At 38.2% G+C, this 12,459-nt stretch overlaps 2 protein-coding genes across 9 annotated transcripts in view; one reads left to right on the forward strand and one right to left on the reverse strand.

Annotated features, from left to right (window-relative positions):
• armc9 (armadillo repeat containing 9) overlaps positions 1-9,443 on the reverse strand; it is a 26,199-nt gene extending 16,756 nt beyond the window's left edge. For 2 of the 6 annotated variants that reach the window (XM_086263265.1, XM_086263262.1), the window contains exons 1-10: positions 9,251-9,442; positions 8,822-9,019; positions 8,493-8,618; positions 8,110-8,280; positions 6,103-6,258; positions 5,895-5,987; positions 4,472-4,496; positions 3,783-3,940; positions 3,374-3,472; positions 2,634-2,669 (exon numbers count right to left, since the gene is read on the reverse strand). In XM_086263265.1, the coding sequence (XP_086119391.1) occupies positions 2,634-2,669; positions 3,374-3,472; positions 3,783-3,940; positions 4,472-4,496; positions 5,895-5,987; positions 6,103-6,258; positions 8,110-8,280; positions 8,493-8,618; positions 8,822-8,896 (939 nt within the window). In that variant the 5' untranslated portion in view covers positions 8,897-9,019; positions 9,251-9,442. Of the gene's footprint in view, positions 1-2,633; positions 2,670-3,373; positions 3,473-3,782; positions 3,941-4,471; positions 4,497-5,894; positions 5,988-6,102; positions 6,259-8,109; positions 8,281-8,492; positions 8,619-8,821; positions 9,020-9,250 lie in introns of all 6 variants that reach the window. The other 4 variants (XM_086263263.1, XM_086263267.1, XM_086263266.1 and 1 more) reach the window with 4 other exon arrangements.
• polr2h (RNA polymerase II, I and III subunit H) lies at positions 8,770-12,228 on the forward strand. 3 transcript variants are annotated; one of them, XM_086263269.1, is made up of 6 exons: positions 8,770-8,896; positions 10,376-10,468; positions 10,798-10,881; positions 11,339-11,432; positions 11,598-11,681; positions 11,904-12,228. In XM_086263269.1, the coding sequence occupies exons 2-6, from the start codon at positions 10,396-10,398 to the stop codon at positions 12,019-12,021; spliced, it is 453 nt and encodes a 150-aa protein (XP_086119395.1). In that variant the 5' UTR covers positions 8,770-8,896; positions 10,376-10,395; the 3' UTR covers positions 12,022-12,228. The 3 variants fall into 3 exon arrangements, with proteins under 3 accessions (XP_086119395.1, XP_086119397.1, XP_086119394.1); XM_086263271.1 differs by lacking the exon at positions 8,770-8,896 and adding an exon at positions 9,447-9,552; XM_086263268.1 differs by lacking the exon at positions 8,770-8,896 and adding an exon at positions 9,681-9,946.
• Positions 12,229-12,459: the final 231 nt, after the last annotated feature.

The following is a 12,459-nucleotide window of genomic DNA, read 5'->3' on the forward strand; positions in this document are numbered from 1 at the left end:
AAAGGGTAGGCTAATACTTCTGCATTTGTCACACATTAGTCCATCTGTGGTTTTTTTTAGATGGCTCCAGAGTGTAGCGACTGACATCTAACAAGTGAAAGACCCCCACTTTGACCCAGGAGAAGAAACAAAAACTTGATCACCGAGGTGTTGTTGTTGTGCGTAAAGTAAGGTGAAACTGACTATTAAAGTTTTTACTCTGAGGGTATTTTGAAAACCCCTGAAATCAAATCTAAGGAGGAGGAGGAGGAGAACACTGATCCGTGTAAACAGAGGTATCGCCTTGACTGGCACACTAAAACAAACAAAGAAAAAGAACAGAACAGTGATACCTGGCTTCTTTCCCAAGTTCCTTTCCCCCTAAACATTTGGTGCCCATGTACGCATGATAATATGTTGTTCTGGGACATTTGACACTGGCGCACCAAGCAACCAGAAGGTCATATTTAAAGCGACAATCAAATATGCTGCTTAGTAAGAAGAGAACCATAAAGCTAAACAAAGGTACTTCTGACAACAGCAGACGGCTGACTGTTGTCAGGGCAGGGATAGCTCAGTAGGTAGAGTGGTGGCCCCATGATCGGAAGGTCGGGGGTTCGATTCCCCTGAACAACTACCCTGAGGTACCCCTGAGCAAGGTACCGTCCCTACACACTGCTCCCCGGGCGCCCAGTGGCTGCCCACTGCTTCACTGAGTGAATGGGTTAAATGCAGAGAGGGATTTTCCCCACGGGGACCAATAAAGTACACTTTCTTTCTTTCTTTCTGACAGAACAGAAATCCAGGTTTCTGCAAAGACAAAGATGGAGGTGTTCAGTCAATCCCACCAAAGAGCCAATTATATGTTGAACCTGAAATCTAGTGTTTGCATTGAAGCGCATACAAGCTAAATTTTAAAACGACTAATTTCGACTGTGTGGTGGCAGGAAAGTCAACTACAGGGTGGGCCATTTATATGGATACACCGTAATAAAATGGGAATGGTTGGTGATGTTAACGTCCTGTTTGTGGCACATTAGTATATGTGAGGGGCAATTGTCTATGGTGTGAAGATACGAGATGTGCAGCACCTGAAACTACGGATACTGGATGCCTGTGCTGACATTTCTTCTGCGGTGTTGCTATCAGTGTGTGAAGAGTGGGAGAGGGTTGCATTGACAATCCAACACAATGGGCAGAACATTGAACACATTTTATAAGTGGTCAGAAACTTGTAAATAACTCATGAAAGAATAAAGTTACGTTGAATCCAAGCACACCATTGTTTTTCTTGTGACATTACCAATAAGTTTTATGTGTCACATGACCCTCTTCCTATTGGAAAAATAAAAGATCTAAGATGGCCGACTTCTAAATGGCCACCATGGTCACCACCCATCTTGAGGAGTTTGCCCCCTCAAATATACTGATGTGCCACAAACAGGACTTTAATATCACCAACCATTCCCATGTTATTATGGTGTATCCATATAAATGGCCCACCCTGTATATTTAAACCAACAATGTAAGCTGCGACCCTAAACTGAATTAGCACAGTTTTTAGATGTTCTTTTTTGATCCTTGAAAATAAAAATGACTCTCTCCCCCTTCATTTAGTCATTCAACCTGCCCAAATAACTGGCTGGAGTCTTTACCAAGATAGCTGCAGAATGGGGAGACTTGCTTGCAGCAAGACTTTATGTCCAAGTTTTATCTAAATTTTGAGTCCTGATTAGTTTTTATATTCTTTGAATAAAAGTGAAATGCTTTTTATGTTTTTTCATCTTTTCAATCTGTTTTTACACTGTGGTTACAACCAAAATCATGGACTGTTGATGCTATTGTCTAACTACAAGGCTTTATGCCTTGGTCCAAACAGCAATAAAAGAAAGATTGATAATGTACAAAGACAAAGACTCTGATACTGAGGATAAATTATGGCCTTGCACTCACTTACATTAAACTAGCAAGCCTAAATGAGAAAAAATACTATCCTCAAAAATAATTTATGAAGCTAAGCAGGTATGTTGACCTGCTTAGCTTTAAACTGCTACGTAACAGTGGTTTAAAGTAAAGTTTACTAGCTATGGCTGCTCATTTTTTAATGTTTAACTATACCTAAAAACAGCAAATTTGATATGTTGACCCTGGGTGCCTGTTTTTAAGGTTGTTAAGAATCCTACATGAAGTGTTCTTGTTGCTGCCTTTCAAATAGCTGTAATATAACCTGTCCTGTTTGAGAACCCGAGCATGCGAGTAATTCTTTTAAATCAAAGCACCCTGTGATGGCCATTCTTGTTCTGTCATTTTATATGGCTATAATCTAAAAAACAAAACAAAAAATAACAATAAGCATAAGAGAAGAAAAATGAAACTGAGAGATAAGTTGAGAGCTAAAGGCTAAAATGAGAGTTGAGGAACAATGACTGTCATCGTCCTTACTGCAAATAAAGCCAAACATACGTTTAAACTGGGACAATCTAGCGGGAATGCACATATAGTCAGGAGGGTGTGATGAAGAAATATGTTAGGAGGTCATGAAGGACATAAAGACAACAACAGGAGGGAAAAGGGAGACACCGAGGCAGAAGCTAGATGAGAACTGGGGACCTGAGCAATAAGAAAATGTAAAGATGAAAATATATGAAACTTACATAGCCATCATCATAGGGACTCATAGAGTAATATCCCTTTGGGGACAAAAGCATCACACAAGCAAAAAAAAAAAAAAAACCACACACACAAAACACAGAAAAAAATGTTGTTCAGTTCAAATAGAAAGAAACAAGATTTCACAAGCCAGAGGTCAAAACCACAATGAAGGCCGCTAACAGCAAGCATGATTGTCAAGCTGTGGACAGTTTTTTAGGTCGGTTGGGAGCTTTTCTACAGCCTTTTGATTATCGGTGGCACAAAAGAGGCAGAAAAAGAGGCTTAATAACAGCAGCAAGGATTTAAGATTTAATGTAACTCTGACCCATCTCGACACCTTTAAATGTCGTCTTTATGGGAGAAACACAGTTACATTTCCAAGGCAGATGATTACGTAAATGTCTGTGACTGCTTATTGGAAATTTGTGTTGTGTACACTTGACTTTCCAACAATGACTGTATTGATTCAACTCCAGGATCCAGGAAGCACTCATTCTAGGATGCACACAACAGAATGACTAGACAGCTTACATAAAAGGAACAAAGATGTCTTTTTGTACATAATGTAAACACTCCTTAAGTGCACTTTTCCCCGATTGTGGCTCTTATCTCCTCACCGTCTGCTATGCATACTCTATGCTTCAATAAAATCACATTAAGTTGGGGCCAGGTGTTGTTGTTACTATTCTGAGGCGTGAAGAAGAGGGAAGGAATAGAGCTAAGACTGTGTGCTGCAACTCACAGTGCCTGGCCTGGTGAAGTCTGTGCTCTGCATCACACTCTGTCTCATCTGGCTGCTGAACAGGCGAACACACACATTCTGCAGGTACTCTGGGGAGATCTGCAAAAACAAGGCACGTTCCCCTGAGCTTTAAAATACTGTTTGTGTGAGAAGAGCAGGGTACTACAAGTGTATTCTAGTTTTCCAAATATTAAAATCTTTTCATATATATTTTCAATCCATTTTGCGCATCAAAAGATTTCTTGTTGGCGCTCGCATGCACACCACTGGACTTTGAATATGCAAATTTGGGGTTTTTTGTCCTGTGTGCACACATTCTTTTCTAACTTGTGCCACACTTATGGACTCCGTATCTGTTGCATGTCTGACAGAATGTGTGCTTGTTTGTCCCACAATTAGCCTGCCCTACCATCTTTCCGCTGACTGTGGCCTCCAATGAGTCGACCAACTCAGCAGTGATTCCAATCAGGTTATGGTAGTCAGCTTGCATCTTGTTGAACTTCCGTACGTAGCTGGTGATGCGGCGATCTGATTCAGCCAGCTGGAGCTGTAACTGCTGCGTGGCCTCTGTGCATTCACCCAAACAAACAGAAAAAGACGGAGACTGCAGAAACCAACACTGGCTTACATGCATTAGGTGAAAATGCCTGTTATCCTTTCAGATGTCAAGAAATTCATTTAAAAATTAAACAATATTCTGAAATGCCATTTTTAATCAACCTCTCCAACACCAATCTCATCATTGACTTTTCTACTAACCTTTATCAATATTTAACATAACGTTTTTTTATCCATTAGTGAGAGTTCTGTAAGTGTTATTACGTAAATAATACTTTCCACATTATACAAATGAATCAAGCAAAAAACCCTTGGCAAACAGATGTATAATGGGTGACGCTGATATGACTTCTTTATCTGTAGTATTAGTTGACCACTACTGATTAATGAGCAGGTGTGGCCGTGAGCCTTTGTTCCCTTTGAGATTATGAAAAGTTGAAAGAAAGAAAACTGAATAACTGGCAATAAGAAACAGCTGTTGGGGTGAAGAACTGCAAACTGCAATGCACGAAAAGGTAGACTCTGTGATGGGGTAATTACCTTTAGTACTCCTTCCACCCTCCTTCTGCATGAAGCTGGTTAAAGATCACATACTTAGAGACAAATCAAACATTTCTCCTGTATTTATTCCCTTGTTAATGGTTTCATCAGGAATTACATACAAATGAAATAATTAGTAAAAGGACTGCAGATGGAACTAATTAATATCTGAAGCCTCAGTTATGCTTTCTCTGTCGGTTTGAGTCCAAGTCACGCAAATTTCATCATGAGATGCTGAGCGTGGTCCACGCGGACATCTGTTTTCCTGAAAGCAGCACAGACTTTACATTACAACATACCAGATGTGCATGCACCCCAGGTAGCAGACAACAAACAACGACAATTGGTTGTGTTCCTACTTTCACTTAAGTACCCTATAAATGTCATGTAAGCACATGTAAATGTTATTAATTGGCTGAGCCAAAAAACACTGATGCTCAAATGTTCCCACTTTTGGTAACCGTGTTAATTTTGTATACACTAGAAACATTTTTTTTCAGCCCATAGCTTTTTATTTTACAAAGCTTTGAAAGTTGGCTAGTTTAGTTTCACAAATATGTACTGAGCAAAGTCTATGTGGTGGGTTTCCAGTATCCCAATAATTCCATTACCTTTGCCTGCCCTTCTACTCTGAGGAGGTTAGGATAACTTTGTTTCTTTCTGTGCATTAGCTAACTTGATAAAATCTAAAACCCCAGTTGGGGACAATGGTTGTCATGACGGTTGTTATCAACTTTCTCTTTTAGGCTGGGTTTTGTGTTTCCGACTGTGCTCTCAAAAAAGTTCACAGGTTGAATTACTGGAACTTTACAGTAAGTAGTAAGTAAGTAAAATTTTGGCAATTCCAGAATATTTTTTAATCGAAACTGACTTTTAATTCAACATAACTCACTATCCCGTCAATCTCTCTTCGTGGTACGTCTCTCAGGTTGTCACATGATCAAACATGTTACAAGAGACTGGTTGTTAAAGAATTCCTTATTCACCTACAGAACATATATGTATTCTACATTTAAATGTGCAGTCCAGCTAAAGAAGGCAAGTTTTTTTGCTCCTCAGTGGGTTTATTTTCTACACATCATACCTTGCCTTCAACGAAATTGCTAGATTTTTACTGTTTGCTAAGTTTTATAAGTTTCACTGAAGGCTGTTAAACTACCTAACCTAGTAATCTGTTAATGTAAAAAGCTGGAATTGAGAATTTAATTGACAAAAGTTACGTTTTACTTGACAACCGTTTACCTGTCACGTGGGTTTGTGCAATGAATGAAAATATGAATTGTGTTAATTTTCTATTAGTTTCAGATTTGTCGCTAATGCCATCTCACTGAAATCAAAACAAGACAGACAAATCCATTTGTACATCTGTACTCTGATGGTTTTCCCAGCAACGGCTCATTAGTGAGGCACAGTAGAAGGATACATATAAAGTCATCAGCCTTGGGCTGTTAGATGGCTTAAGTATCACTGACAGGAACTGCTCCAGCTTATCTCTCAATTTTGGCATCCAGGAATCCTAAAAACATGAAACAGAAGTTAAATATGAAGTATGGTGATGTTCATTCTCACAGTGTGACTTAGTAACTGTACTAGATGGTTAAAAGCAAGGTAATATTCTATAAGTGTAATACCTGGAACAGTTCTTTGAAAGAAGGGTGGACAGTGGGGTTGGGAACAAAAGGCAAAGCGTAGTAAGGCAGAAACTCTGTGGTCTGGCTCAGAGCTCCTCCTCGAGTTTCCAGGTACTGCCTGAAGAAGGAAACCCTCTCTTCAAACTCAGCACGGTCCTTGAGGTAGATTTGAGATGTCCATCAAAAACAATTCATGAACAAAATTTAAAAAAATAAATAACTAAATCAGGTAAGCTTAAGGCTGGGGTGTCCAAACTCGGTCCATTTTTAATTGGCCCGCAAATAATTTTATAAATAGAATAGAATATGGCCCGCACTTCTTGAGTGTATTGCACTTCTTAGTTTTAACACCAGGGGGAGCTGCTGTTGATCAAGGCAGTTGCTCCACCAAAAAGGCAAATCACAGAAAAACTTATCCCCAAGTTACTAAACATGGCAGAACCAAAGAAGCAAAAGGTAGAAAGTGAGTGCAGAAAATTTCAGACACGGTGGGAGAGTGAATATTTCTTCAAAGAATTCAAGGGGAAGTATGTCTGTTTGATCTGCACTGAAACTGTGGCAGTTATGAAAGAGTATAATGTACGACGTCATTATGAAACCAAACATCAGGCCTATGCATCTTACACTGGTGCTGAGCGAGAGCAGAAATTAAAGCAAATGGTAGCTATGCTGCAGGGACAGCAACAGTATTTTTTTGCGTGCTCAAATTGTCCAGGAAAAGGCTCCAATAGCCAGCTATGAGGTCGCCCAAGACATGGCAAGCCTTTTTCAGATGGAGACCTCATAAAACACGGCCTCGTTAAAGTCACCGAAATAATGTAGGCCTATCCGGAAAAAGTGCAGAACTTCAACAACGTCAGCATGTCCAGAAATACAGTTGTGCGACAAATTGAAGACTCGTCAGCCAACATTAAACTGCAACTGTCTGATAAAGCTGTGCTTTTGATTTTTACACCGATGCCACAGACACCGCACAGCTGCTAATTTTTTTGCGGGGAGTGGACGAGAGCACGAGCGCTTTATGTGAGTAAAAATATATTCCACAGTACCCGTGTGTTAATAAGCATGCATGTGTAGGTACACATGCTTCAAATATCAATAATGCGCATCAATTATGTCACTACCCTGCTTTTGCGCACCACTTTCTTTATATGCACAGCGCACGCAGACGTAGTCAGCTGATCTCATCTGATGCAGATTTGCTCCTTGATCAAGTGACATTTGTCTGGATTTTTGCCAGGAGTGGCGTACGATCAGCACTGCAGCTGGATGGCCCGATTTACATACCCAGCGCAGCTGATACTCACCAGAATAATTTACTAAAATTATATGGACTCCTGTTATTAAGTCCAGTCCATCGTCCATCGTTTCAAACGGACGTTAATAGATGTTTCGCTAAGCCTAATAACTTAAATAATAAACTTGAAATGTACCCGTCCCATTTTCCCCTTTATTGTTTTTTCTCTGGACTGTAAATCTTCTGTCTAAGAAGAAATCTGAGGCTGCTGTTCTGAGAATGAGCTACCAAAGCTTTTTCTGAATAAATCAATAAACATCAATTTATGGAAAGCTGTGATGAAGGCAGTTTTGTCTTTAATTATATTCAACAATATAACACATTTGACCACTTTTAAGTGATTTTTCTAACTTTAATACAGTAAAGTTAAGGTTATATACCTAATTTCTAGTAAGTGGCCCAGCCCCTCCTATATTTTTATGTATGTGGCCCTCAGTGAAAAAAGTTTGGACACCCCTGGCTTAAGGGGTCACTTAAGAAGACGCAATACATCTTCAATTATGATTGCATGTTTTGCTAAAAGAAGCATAAGGTTTTTTACAAATCTGTATAAATAAATGAACTCAAACTCCAATTGACTCACAAAATTGTTGCCACAGAAGGGCGAAAATAAGACTCTGGCGCAGCTTAGTGGACATATGAAAAATAGCACATAATGAAATAAGTATTAACAGACACATACACTTGTAAATACACATGTAAATACATACATGTCCTACAGGGTGCCTCCTCAGTGGGTAGATTGTAAAGTGGATGTAAAGGTAGAACTCCAGTCCCTGGGCCTCAGCATCAGTGTCTTTAACTCTGTGTGGAATATTCTCTGTCCACAGTTCAAAGAACACCCTGTGGTCTCCATCATCAAATGAGCTGAGAAGGTCTTTCTACAAAAGTCACATTTTTTGTGGTTTATCACACAGTAATAATTGAGTCTCAATGTACATGACTATTACAGATCTTTACAATTAATACAGACAAATACATCAATTTGAACTTTGCTTTGAGGTTGCAATATTTACATGTTAATTAGCATTTTCTAATCAAATAGTCTTTTGCACTTTTTACCATCACTCCTCCATGAAAAATCAAAATGTACCTGAATTACACGTGTCTTTGAGTCTTTGAGAGTATTCCCTCGAGGCTTTGAGAGGAGTCTGCCTTTGCTTTTGCACTCCTTCTCAAAACTGTGAAGAGTTTCTTCAAATTCTTCAAATTTGAGGTACTACAAAGAAACGAACAAAAAAATACAAATAAACACACGTGACATACCACCTCAATCAGAGCAGAATGTAAGTATGCTTTCAATCATCTATGCATAATTTATTGTAGAAACGCTATATATGAAAGTTGTGCATTGCGATTACTTCATTTCTATTAATGCTCACTGCGATTTGCATATGGCAGTTTACAGAAGAAACGTGCTACCTCCTTAATCATCCCAAGAAGATCGGTTTCATTTGCCGAGATGTCCCCCATATTGGCTGCCTCCTTGGAACTCATGTGAGTACCGAAAAGCTTTAAAATATCCGGCAGCAAAGAGTCCCACTTTCATTCAATAACGTTTTCGCTCCGAGTTAGTATTTTGCGGTCTGTTTGAATTGGACAGCACAATGGTTTGAGCAACTAACACACACACACACACACACACACACAGAAAGAGAAAAACATCAACAAAGATACAACTGATGGCGATTTTACTTTATAATCTAAAATTCAAGCACATTTGCCTTAAAAGTGAATTATTTTCATCACAGTAAGACATCAGAGACAGCGTCAAGATGTCACAAGCTAGCTAATAAGCTAACTCATCAATTAACGTTATGCGACATAAAGAGAGCGCATTAACATCATTACCTCGTTCGTATATCAGGTACTTGGTGAATACATTTCATTGACACTTCCGAGGCGCTCACGCGTAGAACCGTCCATTTTTGTGAGGATTTGTGGTCTTCAGTTGCAACTTATATTAGTTAGATAGCCATTAGCTAGCAACAGTACACAGACAGGACGCTAAAAAACACCTAGCAACCGAATAGACTGGAAAGTAGAGGCAAATGTCGTAAACATTGCCGAAAGGATGCTATTTGGTTCTTACGTATTCTTTGCAGATTATTGTGATTTTCTTTTGCTCTTTTTAACTTTATAACAACAATAAGGTATCTCATGAGACCATTTATTTTTTAAACTAGCTGGAAAACCTATATATTTGTTTCGAATATTAACGTAGAGAAAGAGCAGATAGGCAGGTATTTTTTTTTTATTATACGTTTTTTTTTGTCTGTGGCTGAAAAAATTCGTCTATCTGTCTTTATCTAATTTCGTTATATATTTACATTTATATTCTTTCTTTCCGTATTTCAAACCGGAAGCACTTTCTATGTCAAAGGTTGAGCACATTGTTCCTGCGCGGTACAGTCTGTTTGGGATAATAATGAATGAAATTTTGACTAACTAAGACATCTAGCGCAAAATTAAATACTCCCCGTCGCAGAGTGAAAACCCAAGTGAGCGCGACGCCATTGAACTTACAGTATAATATCAAAACTTGAGGTACGTTTTTGGAATCGTTTGGCCAATATGCTAAGGCTAGCAATTAGCATGAATGAGAGATGCTAAAGTTGAAAAAGCTTTGCCAAGACCTTAATACTTTCGCTAACTGATTCGGCAACAACGGGTGTTAGATTACTGTTAAATGGTCAAAAACAAAAGCACGAATTATTAAGGTTTGAAGTTTTTTTTTTACGTTGTGATACACAGTTGTTTCATTAATGTATGATTAGTGGTTAAGATTTTTCAGCTGCAGTTGTGCACAGAATAGACGGGGGGAACAATAAGACAAGCAAACACAAGTTTCTGTGAATTTCAGTGAAGTGTGTTTCTTGTACTGGCAGGGTGTGTTTTAAGTTTCAGTAATGGTTTCAGTCTAATAAAAGTGGCTTCATTTTGTGTTTTTGTCTTTATTTTCCCTTATTTTTACAGACTGACAGACTCGGAGAGAGATGGCTGGAATTCTTTTTGAGGATATTTTTGATGTAAAAGATATCGATCCAGATGGCAAGAAGTTTGACAGAGGTGTGTGAAATATTATCATTAAAAAAGTGAAATTATAACACCAACCAACAGATAATTGCATGTTTGATCTCTAATTTGATCTCGATATAGATAAAGTTTAATTTATAACCCAAGTGCAGTTCTTCTTAGTGAAAGGGATCTGATATTAAGTATTAAACCTTTCAAGTATCCAAACACACAACTTCTGGCCAATCATGAACCAGTCTAACTTTGATTATCAACAAGAGGCATTATTTTAGTTATTGTTGATCTTCGTTAACACCATTTAATTAAAAAAACAAACAAACAATAAATTATCTAATAGAAACTCTTCAACTGTTAATCTGCAGTATCTCGTCTGCATTGTGAAAGTGAATCGTTCAAGATGGACCTCATCTTGGATGTGAACATTCAGATCTATCCTGTTGATCTTGGTAAGAAAAAACATTCTTTTTTTTTGTCCCTGTGTGTCTTTGTGTTTTTGTTTTGTTTTGTTTTAAATTGGAAGTCATTTGTTAGTTAATATGTATCAAATACAATGGTGTAAACCGGTCCTATATACAGCATAATTATAGCAAATGACTATGTCAGCTATTTAGAATATTTTATCAGAATAAACTGGCACTCTTCAAAAGTAAAGATTATACTGTAATACATAAAAAAATATGATTGCTCGTTAATGTATCCCCTGACTCCCTCAATATTTGACTTGTTCACGTGCAGGTAAGTCGTGTAATAGCTGTATAATAACATTTACTCAACCCAAAGGAACCCAGCTCTATGAGTAAAAAGCCTTGAAGAACCATGTGTCAGAATTGTATCTGTAACCCAAAGTGTCCAAATGCACAATATGATAAAGCTAGTTTGTTGTAATATATCTCTTTCATTAAGGTGACAAGTTTAGACTGGTAATTGCCAGCACGTTATATGAAGATGGAACACCAGACGATGGAGAGTACAATCCTCAGGATGACAGACCGTCTAGGTAAGACAGCTGCTTCCAATTTAAAGTTGTAATTTGTGGAACTTTAGCAAAAAGAAAATTGCTGTTTTATTGGCATATTTAACAATAATAACATTGTTAATACTTCTTACGCTTTTAATTTACAAAATGACTTTCACACTCATTCCACTTTGTTTAAATTTCCAGAGCAGACCAGTTTGATTATGTGATGTATGGGAAAGTTTACAAGATTGAGGGCGATGAAACTTCAACAGAAGCTGCCACACGTCTGTAAGTGAAGTGCTTAGTTTTCTCAAAATGACTATATGTCATATATTTACTGAAATTAATAATCCGCTGGAACAAAACTGTGTTTCTAACAGAGAAGATGACCTTTCTGTGAAACTATTTATGGAAATGAGATCACATTTGAATCTGCCTGTGTGATAACTTTTCCAGACTCTGCCGTTGGTTTGTGCTATTCCAATTTCTTGTGTGTTTTTCTTGTTTCAGCTCTGCTTATGTGTCTTATGGAGGCCTCCTCATGAGGCTACAGGGAGATGCCAACAATCTTCACGGCTTTGAAGTGGACTCTAGGGTCTACCTGCTCATGAAGAAGCTGGCCTTCTAAAACAAACCTGTGGTCACCCACCCATGGTTCACCAGTCAACCTTAAATTTATATGGAGCATCTACAAGGAGGCTGTCGGAAACTTTTTTATTTTGATGATTCTCATTCCTCCATCAGGATGGACTAAAGACTAAACACTGTGGCACATAAGAACTGCTACCGACTCCACCTGCAGACAAACTGTAAATAAAGACTTCTTTTATACACATTGGCATGTTTATTCTTCCTTATATCTTAGCAACTGCTCTCAAACAAACATTTAATTATCCTTGTACTCTGCAAGAAGGGTGAGTCTAACATTATTACACAGGCATCATGTGTGCTGCTATAATTAGGATGGAAGATGGTTCTATAAAGAAACAGTGCTAATTGAATAAAGTAGTTCAGAACGGTGAACTTTCAGGTTTGTAATTACAGTTCCAATAAATCTGTTTGCAGT

This window comes from Aulonocara sp. 'chitande type north' Nkhata Bay, linkage group LG15 (assembly GCF_057382095.1).
Source record: "Aulonocara sp. 'chitande type north' Nkhata Bay isolate Kocher_YH1m ecotype deep benthic linkage group LG15, A_spYH_male_GT1.1, whole genome shotgun sequence".
In the NCBI taxonomy this organism is placed as follows: domain Eukaryota; kingdom Metazoa; phylum Chordata; class Actinopteri; order Cichliformes; family Cichlidae; genus Aulonocara; species Aulonocara sp. 'chitande type north' Nkhata Bay.

What these genes read in the sequence shown, in the direction of transcription:
- polr2h (XM_086263269.1), top strand. Translation starts at nt 10,396, where the DNA reads ATGGCTGGAATTCTTTTTGAGGATATTTTTGATGTAAAAGATATCGAT. An exon ending in CAGGATGACAGACCGTCTAG is followed by an intron (nt 11,433 to 11,597) that starts GTAAGACAGCTG and finishes TTAAATTTCCAG; the next exon opens with AGCAGACCAGTTTGATTATG. An exon ending in ACAGAAGCTGCCACACGTCT is followed by an intron (nt 11,682 to 11,903) that starts GTAAGTGAAGTG and finishes TTCTTGTTTCAG; the next exon opens with CTCTGCTTATGTGTCTTATG.